The following is a 22,172-nucleotide window of genomic DNA, read 5'->3' on the forward strand; positions in this document are numbered from 1 at the left end:
CCTTTGTAAGTGTTAATTATATAGAATGTGATATATATGATTTTGAAAATGATGTGGATCCAGAGACTAATTTATTTAATCATATTAGGGACTCTTGTCAGTATTACACTGAGGAACAACTTGATGAGGTACAAATGGAACAGGCATTTTCTTTTATACATTTTAATTGTAGAAGTTTATTAAAACATTTTTCGGAAATTAAACATTTTTTGGAGACAAAGGAAGATCTAAGTTAATTGCTTTAACTGAAATAGGGTAATTGAAAATAAAGATGAAATGGTCCATGAACTAAATTAATTCTTTGTAAATGTAGGACCTAGTTTAGCAAACGAAATACCAATACCTAGTGATCAGCCAGGGGGAGTCTGGAAAAGGGAAAATAGGATTATGCATGTATCTAGGTGAGGTGACTGAAAATGAAATATTATCTGTGGTTTATAAGCAAAAAACAAGACCTCAATGGATAGTGATGGTATTGACATGAAAATAATAATAAAAACAATTGATTGCATTACTAAACCATTATGTTATATAATTAATTATTCTTTTACAGAAGGAGTTTTCCCAGATAGTATGAAAATTGCTAAGGTAATACCTTTTTTAAAAACTGGAGATAAACATATTTTTAATAATTATAGACCAGTATCTCTCCTACCTCAATTTTCCAAAGTGTTTGAAAAACTTTTTGTTAATAAATTAGACAACTTTATTGAAAAACATGAATTATTAAATGAAAATCAGTACGGATTTAGGTCAAATGGGTCTACAAGCTTGGCTATCATGAAAATTACTGAAGACATCACAAATGCAATACATAGGAATAAATACACAATAGGAGTGTTCAATTTTTTAAAGAAGGCATTTGACACTATAGATCATCAAATTCTCATTTCTAAATTCTATACTTATGGAATTAGAGGAGTTGTACTGGACTGGTTAACCAGCTATTTACAACAACGACAACAATATGTTGAGTTCGACGGTTATCGGTCAGAATGTATGAATACTGAATGTGGACTTCCACAAGGCTCAATTTTAGGACCCAAACTTTTTATTTTATATATAAATGATATTTGTGAGGTTTCAAAAATGTTACACTATGTATTATTTGCAGACGATACAAATTTATATAGTTCAGGAAATGATTTGAAAACCTTAGCTAATAATATTGAAGATGAAATGGTTAAACTAAAATTGTGGTTTGATGTAAATAAATTATCTTTAAATTTGAATAAGACAAAGTTCATGATATTCAGCAATAAAAAAAAGGAGGAAGTTAGCTTATCCATAAACAATGTAAACATTGAGAAGGTGTCTGAAATCAGGTTTCTAGGAGTTACCTTAGATGAGAAATTGACGTGGAAAAGTCATATATTGCATGTAAAAAATAAGATGGCAAAAGCCTATTTATTTTGAATAAGGTTAAATATAATTTACCGTATAATACAATGAAAATGTTATATTGTTCAATGATTTTACCTTATTTAAACTAGTGTGTAGAAATATGGGGAAATACATAGCAACATTATGTCTTTATTTATTTTACAGAAAAGAGCCATTCGCATTATTTTCAAAGCAGGATATAGAGACCACACAAATCCACTCTTTATTAGGTCAGGATTATTAAAACTTAAAGATATTGTAGAATTACAAACTTTATTAGTGATGTTCAAAGCTAGAAGTAAAGCTCTTCCACATGACTTACAAAAGTTATTTGTTTTTACTTCTGAAGATGGAAATCACAGACGGCTGTATGACTTTAAACATCCAATAGCACGAACGAACCAAAAAATATTGATATTGCAAAAATATTTTGGAATTTAAAAGGAGTTATAAAAAGAAAACTTGAATTATATCAAACGGAATTTGATTTTGTTTGTAAGTGATCATTGTAAAATGTTGAAATAAATATTAGATATGTTGGAGTTATATGTTGGGTGATGGTGGAGGGAACAATGCTAATGCCATCTACTATTTATGTTTATAAAGGAGGCAGATAAATATAAGAAAATTATTCTTCCATCTGCTCCTTTCTGATCATGGAAATGTAAAGGAAAATTTAAATGAATTGTATGTGCCTTGTACAAATAATGCATTTTCATGAAAGGAATAAAGAGAGAAAATGAAAAAATGAAATGAAATCCAAGATGTTCATGTCTTTCTTTCTTCAGTTGTAAGGAAATAATGTTTTTGGAGGAAAACATTTCAGGATTTCTCTCTATATAATGGACTTCTATGGTGCCCCGAGTTTGAACTTCCAAAATGCAGCTTCAAAGGGCTCTAAACGATCACAGCTGAGGAAAGAAGGGTCTTATCTAGCAAAACGGTTAATTAAAAAAAAAAAAAAAAATTACAATTTATATACTTTTAAACCTCAAATGTTTGTCTTGTCTAGCTCTGTGTGTACTCTGTGTGTAGAGATTAAAAAGTATGTAAATTTTAAATGTTTTTATAAAATAACAGATCGTTTTGCTGGATAAGACCCTTCTTCCTCTGCTGGGATCGTTTAGAGCCCTTAGAAGCTGCATTTTGGAAGTTCAAACTCGGGGGAACCATAGAAGTCCATTACATGGAGAGAAATCTTGAAATGTTTTCCTCAAAAAACATAATTTCTTTATGACTGAAGAAAGTAAGACAGGAACATCTTGGATGACAAGGGGGTGAGTACATTATCTGTAAATTTTTGTTCTGCCTTGCAATGTTTGTTATTTATACATGTTTTCAACTAAAAAAAACATTGCAATATAACGTTGTTGTAGAACACTGGTGTGTATAACGCCTCATAAGCTTGTTTAAAAATAGTGACAAAAACTTAATTATTAATCGTGTTTTTGTTAATCAATTTAAATAAGAGTATCCGAATAGTCGTCTTTTTATAAGCCCAAATATTCGAATACAATATTTCTGAAAAATGCCCATCCATAATGCACATCTTTAAGACAGCTGTTCAACGTTCTTTTTTTAAAAATTTAACAAGGATGAATTTCATTATTCACAAGTGATAATAAAGATGTTATGGTAAAGTTAGTAAAGAATTCAGCCTTGGTGAGCATAAGAGACCTTTTTCAAATTATCTTAAACTTTTAAAGAATATGAAATGTATAAAAAAAAAACACAAATACCTATGTCTATAATTAGAACAAAATAGATGTCCTACCTATGTTATTAGAAACAATCTGACTCAATGGCACCAGTCTGTAAATATTTGTTTTGTAAAGTATTTTTACACTTGATGCATTTTACATTAGTCTCTAAGCAATTAGTGTAACTGTACACTCTTCAGGTGATTCATAAATAAATTCTCCATAGGCAACAGGGTTTATAAGATTCAAAGCTTTATTCTGAGACACAAATGAACTGAAAAATGGAACACAATTAGAACAAATTAAAATTTCAAGTGAGACAATAAGGAATCATTTTTTTTATGATTAAATCAGTCAAATAAAAATCAGATCAGTGCAATAAAACAAGCAAGACTGGCTTCATTTCTATGTAAGACATTGTATAAGACCTCAGAGGCAGTAGTTAGTAGCGTGCTAAAGTCAGCTGACACTGGAGTGTCTGTGTATGTGTAAACTCCCTCATTAGAAATAAGCGTGTTACTGTATTTAGCGTATGTAGGGAAGTAAGTTTTCATTAAACCACTCTCGGGTAAACTGCAGGTGATCTCCGTCACTGGCGAGGAACACAAGCTTTCCTGCCGAATCCATCTCTGCCAAACCCAGGCGATCCTGACCAAACAAAATAAAGGTAGATGAATCCCTGTATACAGCATACCTAATATAAGGCTAGATATAGTTTTAAAAAAGCCAATATGTTAACAGTATCATTAATATAATGACTAAAAAAGCCAACAAGCTATAGTTTACCTCTTTATATATAGCACTTTCCTTCAGTGTTTCCAGCTCTTTATCTTGACCAGGTTTATAGAAACCAAACCACTGAAAAAAACAATTCAATTAGTGATAGTTCAGTCCTCTTCTAAAAATAAAAGCAAGATTTCATACTGTTGATATACCTCAGAATCCACGGGATCCACCATAGTGTCCTGCAGGAACTTAACCATGACAAACTTATTCAGAGACATGAGATTCTTCTTGTAGGTCTCATTCACCACCTGACAGAAATAACATTCATTTACACCACATGCACAAATACACCAGTCAAATGTTTTTAAACAGTAAGATTTTATGTTTTTTTTTAAAGAAGTCTCTTCTGCTCACTAAGCCTGCATTCGTTTGTTCCAAAGTACAGCAAAAACAGTAACATTTACTATTATTTTTACTATTTAAATAATTGCTTTCTATTCAAATATATTTTAAAATGTAATTTATTTCCGTGATCAAAGCTTAAATTTCAGCATCATTACTCCAGTCTTCAGTGTCACATGATCCTTTAGAAATCATTCTAATATGCTGATAGAAACATTTTTTATTAATATTATTATCAATATTTAAAAGTAACATTTAACAGTAACAGTTAAGTTTTTTTTTTTTTTCAGAATTCTTTGATAAAATAGAAAGATCCAGAGATCAGCATTTTTAAAAAAGCTTTTGTAACATTATACACTATACCATTCAAAAGCTTGGAGTCAGTGTACTATTTTATTTTACAGAAATTTATACTTTTACTTAGCAAGGATGCTTAATCAAAAGTGATGATAAAGACATTTATAATGTTACAAAAGATTTCTATTTCAGATCAATGCTGTTCTTCTAAACGTTCTATTTATCAAGGAAACCTGAAAAAAAATCTACAGAATATTAGAATGATTTCTGAAGGATCATTGACTGGAGTAATGATAAAAAAAATAAATAAAAATAAAAATCAGCTTTGAAATCACAGGAATAATTTACATTTTAAAATATATTCAAATAGGAAACAGTTCTTTTAAATAGTAAAAATATTTCAAAATTTCACTGTTTTTGTTGTACTTTGGATCAAATAAGTTTAGGCTTGGTGAGCAGAAGAGTCTTTAAAATTATTTAAAATCTTGTTCAAAACCTTTTGACTGGTAGTGTATATACATTTTCTATAATAATTTCTCTCTTATCCTGAGACATACCCGCTCCTGATTAATGTCAGCAAGGAAGAGGCTGTGCTTTGTATACAAGTCATCATTGAGGGGATCGTGCCAGTATTGTGCCTGCACCAAGCTAAAATAAAATGACAATCAATTTGTTTGACTAGTGAATGTTCAGATTAACTGTCATTGTGTTTCTGAAATCATGTAATGGCCTGTTGAGAAGACAAAAGCAGCTATGCACGCACTGTTTCTGAACTGCATCAGTGTAGGCTCCTGAGTTTAGCATCTTGCGAATCCAGTCACAGATATGAGAGCTCTCACCAGGACATCGTGGCAGACCAAATACTCCTGTGATTTACAAAAAAGAAAAAAAAGAAAGATAATCATGTTTGACAAACACGGCATGTTTAAAAAACACGTGGGTTTAGTAACTCAAGATTAAGATGAATCATATTTATTGATAACACTTCATTCATATTTCTTAATGTGATTATTTTCACTACTGTTCAAAACCATTTTACTGCTGTGACTGCAAATGTTATAACCTCAAAATATTCCAAGTAACTATTTTTACTTGATAATTCAAAATGGTTGCATTTTCTAAAGCAATATGACTAGTGAAATCGAAACAGGGTTGTTGTCTAACCACTTTTAGGAACAAATGTACTGTTGTTTTCAGGAAGAAAATCAACCATAGAGTTGATCATATTACCTTGATGCTGCCCACCAACTGAGATGAGGTTCTTCATGGGGGGATCTGGACAGCGCTGGACAACCGCTCGCCTTATGAAACATTAAACAAGACAGGTAAAATGATATGATTAGATTTCTGATTATACTTTGCATGGACTGGTTGGAATAAACAATCACTCACAGAAACTGTGACCCCTGGGAGAAGCCCATTGCATTGTAGCCTCCCTTCAGTTTAGGGTCCTTAGCCAGCTGATCACATACAAAAGACACCTGCGCATTAACATCCATGAAGAAGCCATTTTCAGTGTCCTGTAAAAAAGAAAAGGAGAACTAAATCAGATCTTTTCATTTGAAACAACGACAGGTATGAGATGAATGGAGGATATGAACCTGCTTTACCTGAAAGACACTCTTGCCAATCATCAGGGAAAGCACATATATTCCTGGGACTTCTTCTTCCACCATCTTCTTCATTGCACCCATGCTCAATGGATTGCAACAACTGTCTCCTGTAAAAAGATAAACAAACTTTATGGTAAACTCAAAAGGTCATTCAGTAGGTGTGTTTCTGTTAATGTGGTAAATACTTTCTTCGGTAATTTCACCAAAATGGTGCCATTTCCATAGGTTCAATACAAGGTGCTTATTAGAGAGACAATTTAATGTTAATATTATAAATAAGCAGTTTTCAATCATCAGTTATGTACTACAGAAGATCAAGATAACCACTACTGACAAAATACAGATGAAATGAAAAAATTAGGAGCTATTTTATTTGATTTATTTTATGGAATTGTGTATTAATAATAAGGCATAATGTTAAGTAAAAACAAATGAAATGTCAAATAATTAGATATTTGAAAAAAAAAAAATTGTAAGGATTCACTTTGTACACTACCATTCACAAGTTTAGTGTCAGTTAGATTTGTCTTTTTGAAAGACATTAATACTTTTATTCAGCAAGGATGCATAAAATACTTTTTTTTAAATCCTGAAAAAATGTACAGTTGAAATCAAACGTTTACATACACCTTGTAGAATCTGCAAAATGTTAATTATTTTAACAAAATAAGAGGAATCATACAAAATGCATATTCTCTTTTATTTAGTACTGACCTGAAGAAGATATTTCACATAAAAAAGACGTTCATATATAGTCCACAAAAAAATAATTGTTGAATTTAAAAAAAAAAAAGACCCTGTTCAAAAGTTTACATACACTTGATTCTTAATACTGTGTTGTTACCTGAATGATCCACAGCTGTGTTTTTTGTTTAGTGATAGTTGTTCATGAGTCCCTTGTTTGTCCTGAACAGTTAAACTGTCTGTTTTTCTACAGAAAACTCCTTCAGGTCCCACAAATTCTTTGCTTTTTTAGCATTTTTTGTATTTGAACCCTTTCCAACAATGACTGTATGATATTAAGATCAATCTTTTCACACTGAGGACAACTGAGGGACTCAAATGCTCACTGATGCTTTTGAAAGAAAAACAATGCATTAAGAGCCAGGGGTGTAAACTTTTGAACAGAATGAAGATGTGTAAATGTTTCTTATTTTGCCTAAATATCACACCTTTTTTTATTTGTTACTGCCTTTAGAAGCTACAGAAGATACTTACATGTTAACATTAAATTAGAGTTACTTTCCTAAATGGCCTTGACTACTATAAAATATGACACCAAGGTCTGGTTTCACAGATTTGGATTAGGCCATAGTTCAATTAGGACATTTAAGTATTTTTTTATAAATGTGCCATAGAAATAAAACATCACTGGTGTGTATCTTGAGACAAAACAAAGGCACTGATATAGTTTAAGGTCAGTCAGTGCAAGTTTCGTTCAGTTGAAACAGCTCAGATTTACATTTTAGTCTGGGACTAGGCTTAAGCCTTGTCTGTGAATCCAGGGGCAAATGTTGCTGGAGTTTAGAACACATGCTTATTTCATAACTGTTTTATTTCCTATTTGGGTTTATGTATATTTTTTATTTTTCAAGATTAACTGTTTTTCTTTTCCAAAGCATTGTTAGATGCCAGTTTTTCCTGTCGTAGCTATGCAAATATCTAATTTCAAAAACAGTATCACAGCTATTAAACTATATCTTATTATTTTAAATCTGTATTCAATCTCAGACTGTGGTGGCTGTGCTTTAAAATTAAATTACTGTAATGCTAATTCAAGTGACAAAGGATTTTAAGAAAAGCCTAACAGCAATCAGCGTAGAATTATTCTGTAAGGTTAACCCTGCCTGCTTTAAATATTTCAAAATGATTAACAGCTGAACACATTCATTCGAAATTTAGAAGACTAATAAAGAAGTAATCAAATGTAATCAGTTACATTACTTTAAAGTAATTGAAATAGCTACTATGTTAAACAGGGTTATGTACAATCTGTAACCAATTACATTTCAAAAGTAACCTTCTTAATACTGTTTAGTGCATCTTTGCTAAATAAACGCATTATTTGATTGACAAACAAAAATTGCTGACCCCAAACTTTTGATGGATAGCGAGTGTTTGTATGTGTGCAAGACAAACAAATTGCAAGATGATGCATTTCAAAATGTTAACGTCTCTGTTTTGTTGCTAAAGTCACGGTATACACAAAATCCTTTTATATTATGTATATTAATCTCATGATTCACATTATTCAATGACTCAGGCCACCTTACTTGTTTGATCAGGTCAGGTGTGCATGTGATGTTCACAATGTAGTGTGACTCACCCATGCCGTGCCATATCACCAGAGGAACTGTGGCATTAATTCCCCATGATGATCCACACAGCAACAATAGACACCCAGACACAACGACGAGGCGAAGAGCAGCTGAAAACCCCATGCTTAAATCCGAGCCTGAAGATGTGAACACATTTACATCCTTGTTAACAAAATACACGTACAGGAAGGGAAAGCATTATAAGGAAGTGAATAAGTGAAGTTGTCACCCACAGCTAAATGTGTGGGCTAATTCTGCGCAACACATTTTTAAAATGTCAAAAGCATTTTTCCGAGATGCACAGATACAAATTAAGACCATTATGAAACACTTTTATAACAACTTAACGATTAATGGCCCTCGATTTCGTCTCCCTTCTTAATATTTGCGATTATACAACCGGAAGCATTGATAACGCCAAACTAGGAATAGCTATAAACACGTTTATAAAGGCTTAAATGTACAAATATTTCAGTTACAGCCATTGTGTACTTACTGTGATAACTTTCTGTTCATTCAATCACATGACAGACGAAAACACCGCACACGTCAAACAAATGCGTTTATGGTTGCAAATATTAGATGTATATATCATAGCATTTAACCTGTCCATAGACATATGCACAGTCAGTCGGTCCAGAGTGTTTAGGTTATGTTGTTTTCCAGCACAGGAAGTTTTGAGATGTCATGTGATCAACACATCTGCCGATCAGGGAAAACAAGAACCAACTGTGATTGTCTTGCAAAGAAGCGTTGAATTAAACATTTACCATTTATAGAAGTAATTAAAACGATTTGTGTGGCTATGGAAGGGTCGAAAACGAATTAATTTTATTTCTAAAGCATCTGGTGATTGTCCAGAATCTTACATCTGTTTGGGAAGCATGGAAATGGTAAGAATACTTTTGAGTTTGTATAAATAACATTGCGTAACATATAAATGAAACTTTGTTTTCACATTGAGCTGATGATTTTATTTCATTTCATAAGCTGAGTCTAGTAAAGACAAATAGAAGGACCCTAAAGTATCTCTTGAAGAAGTGAACTGCATCTTTATTTTCTTCAGGATTCAGGTATATAAGACTGTTTCACTGATGCTTCTTACATAAAGATGTTGAATGTTGTGGCTGATGTCAGCTGATCTGTTCTGTTAACCTTTGTGCTTGCCATATGTTATGTTCAGATACTAAAATACTGTCATGTGCTACACTAGAGATAATTGAAATTCATATGGTATTTTACATTTTCCATAGTGCTTGGACCTTTTCAACTAGGTGCTTCAAGAGGTTTGGGCTCCCCAGTTGACCTCTGAGTAAGTATTTTATTCCTTTTAAATAAACAAAATTCGTTTAACAAGAAATATTTAAAACATATGTGACCCTGGACCACAAAATCAGTGGTAAGGGTCAATTTTTTTGAAATTGAGATTTATACATCATCTGAAAGCTGAAAAAATAAGCTTTAAGGTTTGTTAGGATAGGACAATATTTGGCTGAGATACAACTATTTGAAAATTTGGAATCTAAGGGTGCAAAAAAAAAAAAAAAATTTGAGAATATCACCTTTAAAGTTGTCCAACTGAAGTTCTTAGCAATGCATATTATTAGTCAAAAAATAAGTTTTGATATATTTACAGTAGGAAATTTACAAAATATCTTCATGGAACATGATCTTTACTTAATATCCTAATGATTAATGAGGAGGCAGATGGACAATCCTAAAAATGTAATTGTATTTGAAAGGAATCTAGAAGCTCACAAAGAACATTTTCACAGAATTCCACTGGATTTTTTTATGTTATTCAATGACAGACATATTTGCATAACGAAAGGGGAAGAGGAAAGAGAAAAAACCAACAGAACTAGACAGAAATTTATGAAAACTGAATATAGTAAATACAGCATTGATCGTTGATTGATGAAACAGTGCCTCAAACTGAAGCCTTTGAGTTCTGGCAAAACACATATTAGATCAGTTGCATTATCTGAAATGTTTTGCTTTTGTTTCAGGATTTGTGGATATCATACTTAATCTAACTCAAGTTCAGTCCAAAACTTACACTTTGACCTTCGCGATCATGGCACTACAAGACGGTTACTCCATTAACTCGACCATGGATGACAAGGACAGTGACACTGCACCACTTTTAGAGAAGGAAGTGAAAAAAGTCACAGGTTAGTCTGCAGTTTGATCCTCTTGCAGTTTGTTAAAAATCTGCATGATATGTGGTGGGTTTTTTTATGTTTTAAATGAGCTTTGTATGTCTTGTCTAACATATGCTACCATTAAAAAGATTTGGGGTTTGTAAGAATTTTTTTATGGTTTGAAAGAAATCCTTAACCAAATCATCTAATCAGTGCTGCATTTATTTGATCAGAAATATAGTAAAAACATTATTGCTATTTAAAATAACTTTTCTAGATTAATATACACAACCAGTCAAAAGGTTTTGGACAGTAAAATGTTTTTAGAGAAGACAAACGTGCATTCATTGGACCAATATACAGCAAAAACAATAATATTGTGAAATATTTTTACTATTTAACTGCTTTCTATTTGAGTATATTTAAATTGTTTTTATTCCTGTGATAATTGCTAAATGTTCAGCATTATTACTCAAGTATTCAGTGTCACATGATCCTTCTAATATGCTGATTTGCTGTTAAAGAAACATATATTATTGTTAATAATTATTATCAATATTCTTAACATTTTGATCTTTGATAAATATTCAAGATTCAAAGACCAGCATTTATCTGAAATAAAAAAGCTTTTTTAACATTATATACACTATAATTCAAAAGCTTTTATTTAGCAAGGATGCTTTCAATTAATCAAAAGTGATGATAAAGACATTTATAATGTTACAAAAGATTCCTATTTCAGATAAATGCTGTTCCTATTCATCAAAGAAACCTAAAAAATCTACTCTCATCATAATAATAATAATACGTTTTTTGAGCAGCAAATCAGAATATTAGAATGATTTCTGAAGGACCATGTGACTGGAGTAATGATGCTAAAAATTCAGCTTTGAAATCGCAGGAATAAATTACATTTTAAAATATATTCAAAGAAAATAGTTCTTTTAAATAGTTGTTTTTGCTGTACTTTGGATAAAATAAATGCAGGATTGGGTAAAAAACATGAAAAATCTTACTGTCCAAAAACCTTTGAATAGTAGTGTACTATGTGACTATAATCTTTACTAATATTTTTTTTTTAATAATTAATTATTTGAAATTTCAGAGTGTGTTTGTATGTGTAACAGTGTCTCCCAAATGCTGCTCTGTACGATGCAATCTGGCTGCTATGATGTTCTTTGGCTTTGCTGTGGTCTATGGTCTACGTGTAAATCTCAGTGTTGCCATGGTTGCTATGGTTAATGGAACCAATGACCAATCATCAACCAATAGCAATATATCAAACGAGTGTCCAGTACCTACCCATACACTTGACAACAGCAGCCAAAGTTCAGAACAGCCAGACGGGGTAAGAATAAACTGCATGCAGCTTTTCATGCACTGAACCTGGTGGATCTGCACATATGTCATGTATTTTTATAACATATAATACTTGGTTTTTGTCATATTTCTCTCCATTTACTTTTCTTTTCCTAGATTCCAAGTTACCAATGGGATACCAAGACCCAGGGAATGCTGCTCAGTGGTTTCTTTTTTGGATACCTGTTTACTCAGATCCCAGGAGGTTACCTGTCAGGTCGCTTTGGAGGAAGCCTGTTCCTTGGTGGTGGTGTGCTTGGAACAGCAGTTCTCACTCTCCTCACTCCACTGTCAGCACAACTTGGAGCCAAGTGGCTGTTTGCCTTGCGTGCACTGGAGGGATTTGGGGAGGTTAGGGGGCGTTTGTAATAGCCAAAAATACTCTGCAGTGATGCTTCAAATCTTTGTATTTGAGTCTGCATCTTTTTTTTTGTCTAGGGTGTGACTTTTCCCGCCATGATGGCGATGTGGGCCCGATGGGCTCCTCCGCTGGAGAGGGCCCGTCTGATGACGTTGTCCGGTGCAGGCTCTAGCTTTGGCGCCTTTGTTGCTCTTCCTCTCACTGGCTTTATCTGCCATAGTCTGGGGTGGCCAGCAGTCTTCTATTTATGTGGTGAGGGAAAATGACATTTAACTCATGGTTGCATTTTTATACATAACAGTTTGGGGTCTGTAAGATTTTAGTTTGTTTGTTTTGAGAGAAATTGATAGTTTAACTCTGCAAGGATTCAGAACTTGATCAAAAGTGCCAGTAAAGACATTTATAATCATTGATTTTCCACAGAAATATTGCGCACAACTGTTTTCCACATTGATAATAAGAATGTTTCTTGAACATATTAAAATGATTTATGAAAGGTTATGTGACACTAAAGAGCTATTGCTGCTGAAAATTTAGCTTTGCCATAAAATACATTTTGAAATATATTAAAATAGCAGAGTTATTTTAAATAAAAGCATCATTGGTGAGCATACGACTTTCAAAAACTTTAAAAAAATCGTACTGACCCAAAACCCAAAAAATTTAACCTGAACGTTATTGTAATTAAATGTATTAGTGTTGCATCTAGTCCAAGCAAGATGCTTGAAAATAATTGTTTTACATACAGTTGAGGTCAAAAGTTTACATACACCTTGCAGAATCTGTAAAAAGTATTCATTATTTTACCAAAATAAGAGGGATCACACAAAATGCATGGTGTTTTTATATAGTACTGACCTGAATAAGATATTTCACATAAAAGACATTTACATGTAGTCCACAAAAGAAAATAATAGCTGAATTTATAAAAATTACCCTGTTCAAAAGTTTACATACATTTGAATACTGTGTTGTTACCTGAATGATCTACAGCTGTGTTGTTGTTGTTTTTTTGGTGAGAGTTGTTTGTGAGTCCCTTGTTTGTCCTGAACAGTTAAACTGCACCACTGTTCTCCGGAAAAATCCTTTAGGTCCCTCAAATTCTTTTTTTTTTTTTTTTTTTTTTTTTTTTTTAGGATTTTTGTGTATTTTCCAACAATTTCCAACAATGACTGTCTGATTTTGAGATGCATCTTTTAACACTGAGAACAACTGAATGGTGCATATGCAAATGATTAAAATGCTCACTGATGCTTCAGAAAGAAACAATACACTTTTGGAATTTGTAGATTAGGGTAAATATAATTTATTTTGTCTCCTGGGAAACATGTAAGTATTTTCTGTAGCTTCTGAACGGCAGTACTAAATGAAAAAAATATGATATTTAGGCAAAATGAAAAATGTAGACATCTTCATTCTGTTCAGAAGTTTACACTTTTCAAACGGTTCAAATACACAAAAATGCTGAAAAACCAAAGCATTTGTGGGATCTGAGGGATTTTTCTGAAGAACAGCAGGCAGTTTAACTGTTCAGAATAAACAAGGGACTTATGAACAACTATCACTAAACAAAAACAAAAAAACACAGCTGTGGATCATTCAGGTAACAACACATTATTAAGAATCAACCATGAACATTTTTTTAAATTCAAATATTATTTTCTCTTGTGGACTATATGTAAACATATTTATGTGAAATATCTTACTCAGGTCAGAACTAAATAAAAAATAACGTTCATTTTGTATGATCCCTCTTATTTTGGTAAAGTAATCAACATTTTGCAGATTCTGCAAGGTGTATGTAAACTTTTGACCTCAACTGTATAATACATGAAAATAATTAATAGTCCCCACTCTTGTCTTTATATTTAATGTTGTATCTTGTATATTGGTAATACTTTACAATAAGGTTCATTAGTTAACATGAATTAGGAGTGAACATTACTTTTACAGCTTTTATTCATCTTTGTTAATGTTAATTTCAACATTTACTATTGCATTATTACAATTACAAGTTTTTTAACATTAGTTTAGTTTTTAACATGTTTGTTAACATTAGTTAATGCACTGTGAAGTAACATGAATGAATGTATTGTTCATTGTTTGTTAATGTAACTAATGGAACCTTATTTTAAAGTGATACCTACGTATTTTATATTCAAACATATAGCCATTAAAGTGTTTTTACCACCAGGTGGTGCAGGATGCCTTTGGGCAGTGTTTTGGTTTATCTTGGTGTCGGATGAACCCCGAACTCACCCAAGAATTAGTGACAGAGAGAAAGATTACATAATTAACTCCATAGGTTCACAGGTATGAACTAATTTTTGATGTGTACAGTTTGCTCTTATTCTTAATTAATCAAGTAAACCATTCATGCATGATGATATGTGGACATGTAATTGAATTTGAAAGGAATCATCAGATAACATGAATTCCTAGCATGTCTTCCTCTCCATAATTAATCTGAAGTTTAGATCTGCAGGCATTTATTATGTTGATTTGTTTTTAGGGGACGGCGCATGGTTGGTCAGTGCCTATATTGTCTATGATGTTATCTGTGCCTCTCTGGGCCATAATCATCCCACAGATGTGTTCTAACTGGTCTTACTACACTCTCCTCACCTCACTTCCTATTTACATGGACACTGTGCTGCACTTTGATTTGCGACAGGTGAGGCATTCGGGATATTTAGATTAAATCAGTCTGGTTTATATACTGTGTCTCATTCCATTTCATTTCATATTGTCAATCAGAATTCGTTCCTGTCCGCTTTGCCATATCTGGCTGGCTGGCTGTTCTCAGTGGGCTCTGGTGTGCTGGCAGACAACCTCCTGGAGAGGGAGCTCCTGAGTGTCACAGCTGTCCGAAAAATCTTTACTTTCATTGGTATGAATAATAAATAAATATCTAGTAAATAACATTTAGAACAGTTACACTAGCAGTCAAAAGTCAGTTTAACTTTGATTTCATATATATTTTTGTTTTTTGTCCCATAGGGCTATTTCTACCTGCTGTTTGCCTGCTTGCTGTAGGCTTCACAGGTTGTAGTGGTGTGCTGGCTGTGAGTTTTCTCACTTTGTCCAGTGCACTCGGGGGTTTCAGTGCTGCTGGTGTCTACATTAACCAGATTGACATTGCTCCACGGTACAAAACCAAGACTGTCTGACTGAATTGTTATACAGTCAGGTCCATATATATTTGGACACTGACACACTTTTCATATTTTCCGCTCTGTATGCCACTAAAATAGTTTTAAAAATGATACAATCAAGATGAAATTGAAGTGCAGACTTTAAGCTTTAATTCAAGGGGTTGAACAAAAATATAATATAAAATGCTAAGGAATTACAACCATTTTTATACACAGACCCCCCATTTTCAGGGGCTCATAAGTAATTGGACAAATAAATATAATCATAAATAAAATGTTCATTTTTAATATTTTGTTGAGAATCCTTTGCAGGCAATGACTGTATTAAGTCTGGAACTCATGGACATCACCATAGGCTGGGTTTCTTCCTTTGTGGTGCTTTGCCAGGCCTTTACTGCAGCTGACTTCAGTTGTTGTTGGTTTGTGGGTCTTTCTGCCTTTAGTTTTGTCTTCAGCAAGTGAAATGCATGCTCAATCAATTTGAAATCAGAAGATTGACTTGGCCATTGCAGATTATTCCACTTTTTTTACCTTTAAAAACTCCTGGGTTGCTTTTGCTGTATGTTTTAGGTCATCGTCCATTTGTACTACGAAGAGCCGCCCAAACAAATTTGCTCCATTTAACTGAATCTGGCCAGACAGTATATCCCCGTACACTTCAGAATTCTTCCGGCTGTTTCTGTCTTCTGTCACATCATCACTAAACACCGGTAACCCAGTGCCACTGGAAGCCATGCTCCTGCCATTACACTGCTCCACCATGTTCACAGTTAATGATGTTGTAGGCTTTGGATCATGAGCTGTTCCAAGCCTTCTCCATACTTTTTTCTTCCCGTCATTCTGGTACACATTGATTTTAATTTCAGCAGTCCAAAAAATGCTTTTCCAGAAGTGGTCTGGCTTTTTAAAATGTTTTTTGACAAAGTCTAATCAGGCCTTGTTTGCACCTTGTGGTAAACCCTCTCTATTTTGCTCTGGTGAAGTCTTCTCTTGATTGTAGACTTTGACAGTGACACGGCTACCTCCTGGAGAGTATTCTTCACTTGGCTGGATGTTGTAAAATGTTTTATTACCATGGAGAGGATCATCCAATCATCCACCATACTGGCGTCTTTTGTGAACATCCAGGCCTTTTTATCCTGCTGAGCTCACCAGTGTGTTCTTTTTCTTCTCAGAATTCACCAAACTGTTGATTTGGCCACTCCTAATGTTCCTGCTATCTCTCTGATGCATTTCTTTTGTTTTACTTGCATGCAGAGCTCCTTTGACTGCATGATGGGTTCAGAGCAACAGCTTTCAAATACAAATGGCACACTTAGAATCAACTCCAAATCTTTTACCTGGTTAATTGATGTAGAAAAAATGAAGGAATAGCCCACAACTGTCCATGAAACAGCTTTTGAGTCAACTGTCCAATTACTTATGGTCCCTTGAAGAAGGGGGGAGGTACATATTAAAGAGCTGTAATTCCTTAACCTTTCTACCAATTTGATGAGACTGCCCTGCAAATTAAAGTTCAGAGTGTGCACTTTAAGCCCATATTCATTGTATAACTGTAACTTGAATATGTTTTGGTCAACAGCTAAAATAATAAAAATTGTGTCAGTGTCCAAAAACATATGGACCTGACTGTATATAGAGCTGTTCATTACATCAATTTCTAGGCCAACCCAGAAGGCTACTTCACCTTTAGTTCCCTTTGGGGTTTCTTATGGGTTTTTGAATTTTTAATTAAAATAACGTTTAAAAATGCTAATCATCTTCTGGGTTGTAGGACTAAAAACTGAACAGCTTTGTGCTAAAACAAATGATCTTTACAAGCTTTCAAGCTTTAGTTTTATTACAATAGTCATATTTCCTTTTGTGCTCTTTTCTTCCAGGTACGCGGGTACACTTCTGGGAATCACAAACACTTTTGGGACCATCCCTGGTGTTCTTGCACCAATTGCTGTGGGTTACCTGACCAAAGATGTGAGTTGTTTTTGTATATTTCGTGTAACACTGCAGTTGTTTAAAAGAATTCATCAGCGAAAGTTGACATTTTTATATGTTCCCCCTTCCTTTGTTTTCCGAGCAGCACTCGGTTACAGGATGGAGACACGTGTTCTGGTTGTCAGCAGGGGTGAGCGCCTTTGGAGCCATCTTTTACGTGATCTTTGGCACTGGAAAACTTCAGACCTGGGCCAGGACAGATGAGGAATCAGACACAGAGGATACGCACAATTAAACATTCCAGTTGACCAATTCAGAGGGATATTGAGTTTTATCCTAAACTCAACACATGCTGCCAGTCAAAAGTTTGGACAAACTTCATACTGTTTCATGATTTAAAAGACATGTTTTTAATAAATGGACCTGATAGTGACTTTTTAGGTCACTATGTAATTCCCATATGTGTTATTTTATAGTTTTGATTACTGTTATTCAAAAATGTAGCATGTCCAAACTTTTGACTCTAATAGTATTAATACCTCATTCAGGGTTTTAAAAGGGATATTTTGAAGTGCCTTACAACATGTAGTTTATTAGTCTGGCAATATTGTATTCATTGCTGAACAATTCAGAGGTAATCATAATACAATGCAAGAGAGAATTCAGAGTAATTCCATTTCTTAATCTCATTCTTTTCAAACAAGTGTAATTTTGCTACAATGGTGAGACAGAACTGATTCAGGGGTTTTATCTAAATGTAATTACATTTGAAAATACTTATTAATAAGCACTTTAATGCATTAACAATGAAAATGCCTTACGTTTCGGTACCAATGCTGTTCAGGTCATTTTAAACTTGCTAATGAAGTAAATATATGGTGTCATTCGGTTCAGCACTTGGCCACTTTTGATTCGTTACAATTTTACTGGCAGATACAGTCAGTTCATATTTACTGGAATAGGCCAGATGTGGAACATTATTGTTTGAAACTTGTCTGTCTTCAAAAAATGTTTAATGAATTTGTGAAGTTTTAAATGAAAATTATGTTTTTTGATGATTACATTAATCTAGTGCACAATATAATTTTTCACAATATGGTATGCTAGTGCACATTTTTTAATACAAGTTTTTACATGACGTTTCACTTAATGTTTATTTGAAACACTCAGAGTCTTACTTGAGTCACAATGGTCAGCACTTTTTTAAAATGCCGTGAATACATTACCAGTCAAAAGCTTTTGAACAGTAAGTTTTTTAAAGAGTTGTCATCTCACCAAGCCTGTGGAACACTAATATTGTGGAATAAAATAACTGCTTTCTATTTTAATATATTTTATAGTTTTTAAGTATTTAAAACAGTTGAGTATTTTTTTTTTTTTTGCAGGATTCTTTGATGAATAGAAAGATCCAAAGATCAGCATTATCTGTAACATTATACACTATACCATTTAGAGTCAGTATATTTTTTTTTTCTTTTTGGGAAATAAATGATAGAATTTAATACTTTTATTTAGCAAGGCTCCCTTAAATTGATCAAAATTGATGATAAAGACATTTATAATGTTACAAAATATTTATATTTCAGGTAAATGCTGTTCTTCTGAACTTTTTATTCATCAAAGAAACCTGAAAAAAAAATTCTACTCAGCTATTTAATGTTTTTCGAGCAGCAAATCAAAATATTAGAATGATTTCTGAAGGATCATGTGACTGGAGTAACGATGCAAAAAAAAATTTACTTTGAAATCACAGGCATAAATTACATTTTAAAATATTCAAATAGAAAACAGTTATTTTAAATAGTAAAGATATTTACTTTTTTAATTGTACTTCTGACTGGTAGTGTATCTCAATGCTAAAAATTGCCAAGTATTACTATTTCATTTTTTAAAAATAACAAGTCATTCATTTATGATTCTGATCATGCTTGCTCAATAATTACAATAGTATTTGTACAGTTCGAAGACCTGTTTCATTTGCTTTGTCATCACTTGTCTGTTCTGTAATATGGATAAATACATTGTTAATCAAACATTTGTAGTCCTACGTGCGATTACAGAGTAAATAACCTCACATTATTTTAATGGCTACAGTGTAAATAGTATATTTACATTTACATTACATGGTATTGGAGGTGTGTCTTTGGGGACTTGATTTCTCACAGCAGCGGCCAGCAGATGGCGCATCACATTGTTGATAAATGGCTGAATTATAAGAATTCCTCTCACATTTTATATCAGATAGTACTGAATGTATAAATATTATATATCTTACGTTTGTGTATTACTATACATAAAACTGTCAAGGAGAAATAATACCTGATACATGAACAATGTCACTGTCAGATAAGATCCGACACGTACAACCTACCTCAGCACTGTTGAGAAAATGACCCGGATGTACTTGGCTCTCAATGCGGCAAGATCTCACATGCATATTTACATGTGTGCCGCTGATGTAAGCGTAAAGACTGTAATGTAACCTTACGTTTTATTAATATAATGCTGGGTTTGATGTGATATTTATCAGAAAATCAGCGAATATCTTTTAAATGTTTTAGGTTATTCTTTAATCGTTTCTATCGTGACATTGTAAATGCACCCTTTCCGTAGTTTAAATGAGTGTAAATGAGCAAGCTGTAATCCGGTGTTGTGCCTTTTTTCGACCCCTGCCAAATTATGACCCCCTCTCGTTGAAAGCGCTACCTGATTGCCTAATCCTAACCCCACCCCTAATCCTAACCCCTCCCCCACACCTAACCCTAAACCTACCAATACTAGGGGGGTAGTAATCTGGCGGGGGTCAGAATTCGGCACAACACCGGCATACCATGAGGACAAAAATAAGGCTGGTAGAGTCATAAAATAGCCCTTCTTGTGTTACACTTTTACTAGCTGTTCAGAGGAGCAAAGTATTTGCTCTATGAACTTGATCTTACCTACCATACCCAGCCGCATTGTTTATCATAACTGTTGTTTATCATAACTTCCTACCATACCCAGCCGCATTGTTTATCATAACTGTAGACGAGTCATATCTTGCTTTCATGCTTGAAAGACGTAGTCGAGGAAACATTAAGCTTATAAACTGTAAGTCTTTAGATGGGTGAGATTTTTAAAAAATGTCTTCGTTTAATTAATTTCGTTGACTATAAGCAGCATCTCAGCAATTGTGAAGTGAATAGGAATGACTTCCTTTCATTCATGGACATTTGCATTCTCACCAAAGGTCTGAGACAGACCCATGGGGTTCTCGCACATGCAGATGTTTGTTTCCCTGACCCCCACCCATTTGCATTACACCTTAAAAATGCATAACACATGGAGAGGATTTGCAAGTGTCAGTTAGTTGCCTTGAGGGGGAGGTGGAGGATTTTTGCATTTGAGTTTAATTGTTTGTCTTTGTTGTAAGAAGTCCTTAGGTTGGTCAAGTTTTTAGGACATTTGCATACATTTATTTAGCAGATATTTTGATCCAGACTAATGATCAATACAAAGCTATCTCGCAATGAGGCCTGCTCTGTGTTGGAGCCTTGAGGGAAAAGTTCAGGCCTTTCCCTCTGTATTGCATGACTCAACACTGATCTCATGCCAGCCACTGACGCTGATTTGTGGCACACATTCCCCATGCCCCTCCCCCACACTTGTTGAGTGCCTGAGATAGAAACCAAATGGTGGTTTATCTGGACAAATAGATATTAAGCCTGTTAGCATTGCGCTGCTACATGAACCAGGTAAACAGGCCAGACCAGACCAAGAGTTTCACAGTATACAAAAAGACAAATGGTTCGAAACAGGGCAGAATATGCAGTTTTGTGTGTGTGTTGGGGTAGGACTTAAGACAGCTGTGCTGTGAATAGTAATCATCCTGTGTGTGTGTGTGTGTGTGTGTGTGTGTGTGTGTGTGAGAAGAAAATAAGAAAGAGAGGTGGGAGTCCCCACTTCACATAGTGCAATCATGTGCCAGCTTTTTTTTTTAGGATCCGGTGGCATCTCTTTTTGATATCAGTCATATGACTGGTTGCTACTGCATAACTCTGTTCACTTCATTTTATGGCATTACTGTTAAAGACAACTGTGATAATAATTGATTAGTCTTTTCAAAAGGATTTGTTTGATTATTTGCTTGCTCTGGAAGTTTGGGTTGACTTAATCAGAGTTGTTCAGGCTTTTTTATTTAGATTAGTTGTTTCCCGACCATTAATTTGACTGAACTAACTACCTAGCTTTTTCATTTTGTATTTCTTTTTTCAGAATTATATATTGAGAGCTATTGCAAAGCCTGGTATACTAAGCAGTAGGCTACTGAAACAAAATTGCAAAATTGAAGTAAAAACACTACCAGTCAAAAGTTTTTGAACACTAAGATTTTTAATGTTTTTAAAGAATTCTCTTCTGCTCACCAAGCCTGCATTTATTTGATTCAAAGTGCAGCTAAAACAGTATTTTTTTTATTATTTAAAATAACTGTTTTCTATTTGAATATATTTTAGCATCATTACTCCAGTCACATGATCCTTCAGAAAACATTCTAATATTCTGATTTGCTGCTCAAAATCATTTATTACTGTTATATTAAAAACAGCTGAGTAGAATTTTTCAGGTTTCTTTGATGAATAGAAAGTTTAAAAGAACATTTATATAAAATATAAATCGTTTGTAACATTATAAATGTCTTTCAAATGTTTATCATCATCATATATACTGACTCAAAGCTTCTGAATGGTATATTGTATAATGTTACAAAAAAATGTCATTTTAGATTAATGCTGATCATTGGAT

The 22,172-nt window shown here is 33.5% G+C and overlaps 2 protein-coding genes across 3 annotated transcripts; one reads left to right on the forward strand and one right to left on the reverse strand.

Moving 5' to 3' along the window:
* Window positions 1-3,318: 3,318 nt before the first annotated feature.
* Window positions 3,319-9,071, reverse strand: ppt1 (palmitoyl-protein thioesterase 1 (ceroid-lipofuscinosis, neuronal 1, infantile)). 2 transcript variants are annotated; one of them, XM_073822195.1, is made up of 10 exons: window positions 8,936-9,071; window positions 8,448-8,576; window positions 6,119-6,228; window positions 5,901-6,028; window positions 5,739-5,809; window positions 5,272-5,374; window positions 5,066-5,156; window positions 4,019-4,117; window positions 3,870-3,941; window positions 3,319-3,731 (listed from the first exon to the last, which is right to left on the reverse strand). In XM_073822195.1, exons 2-10 carry the CDS (start codon window positions 8,560-8,562, stop codon window positions 3,609-3,611), a joined length of 912 nt encoding a protein of 303 aa, XP_073678296.1. In that variant the 5' UTR covers window positions 8,563-8,576; window positions 8,936-9,071; the 3' UTR covers window positions 3,319-3,608. The 2 variants fall into 2 exon arrangements, with proteins under 2 accessions (XP_073678296.1, XP_073678295.1); XM_073822194.1 differs by lacking the exon at window positions 8,936-9,071 and adding an exon at window positions 8,673-8,721.
* An 86-nt stretch (window positions 9,072-9,157) lies between these two features.
* On the forward strand, window positions 9,158-18,491 carry LOC141289569 (sialin). Its single transcript, XM_073821706.1, has 13 exons — window positions 9,158-9,332; window positions 9,430-9,512; window positions 9,693-9,751; window positions 10,449-10,613; window positions 11,711-11,931; window positions 12,060-12,293; window positions 12,381-12,555; window positions 14,498-14,616; window positions 14,816-14,977; window positions 15,061-15,193; window positions 15,304-15,451; window positions 17,339-17,429; window positions 17,536-18,491. Exons 4-13 carry the CDS (start codon window positions 10,517-10,519, stop codon window positions 17,683-17,685), a joined length of 1,530 nt encoding a protein of 509 aa, XP_073677807.1. The 5' UTR covers window positions 9,158-9,332; window positions 9,430-9,512; window positions 9,693-9,751; window positions 10,449-10,516; the 3' UTR covers window positions 17,686-18,491.
* Window positions 18,492-22,172: the final 3,681 nt, after the last annotated feature.

The sequence above is a fragment of the Garra rufa genome, chromosome 17, assembly GCF_049309525.1.
Source record: "Garra rufa chromosome 17, GarRuf1.0, whole genome shotgun sequence".
Lineage (NCBI taxonomy): Eukaryota > Metazoa > Chordata > Actinopteri > Cypriniformes > Cyprinidae > Garra > Garra rufa.

Bases quoted from the DNA above. Each gene is read 5' to 3' on its own strand.
- ppt1 (XM_073822194.1), bottom strand. From the start codon at position 8,706: ATGTGTTGCGCAGAATTAGCCCACACATTTAGCT. The intron at 8,577-8,672 runs GTGGGTGACAAC...TCACATCTTCAG, and splicing joins ATTAGCCCACACATTTAGCT to GCTCGGATTTAAGCATGGGG. The intron at 5,810-5,900 runs GTGAGTGATTGT...ATGTTTCATAAG, and splicing joins TCCCAGGGGTCACAGTTTCT to GCGAGCGGTTGTCCAGCGCT.
- LOC141289569 (XM_073821706.1), top strand. From the start codon at position 10,517: ATGGCACTACAAGACGGTTACTCCATTAACTCGACCATGGATGACAAG. The intron at 12,556-14,497 runs GTGAGGGAAAAT...TTTTACCACCAG, and splicing joins AGCAGTCTTCTATTTATGTG to GTGGTGCAGGATGCCTTTGG. The intron at 14,617-14,815 runs GTATGAACTAAT...ATTTGTTTTTAG, and splicing joins TTAACTCCATAGGTTCACAG to GGGACGGCGCATGGTTGGTC.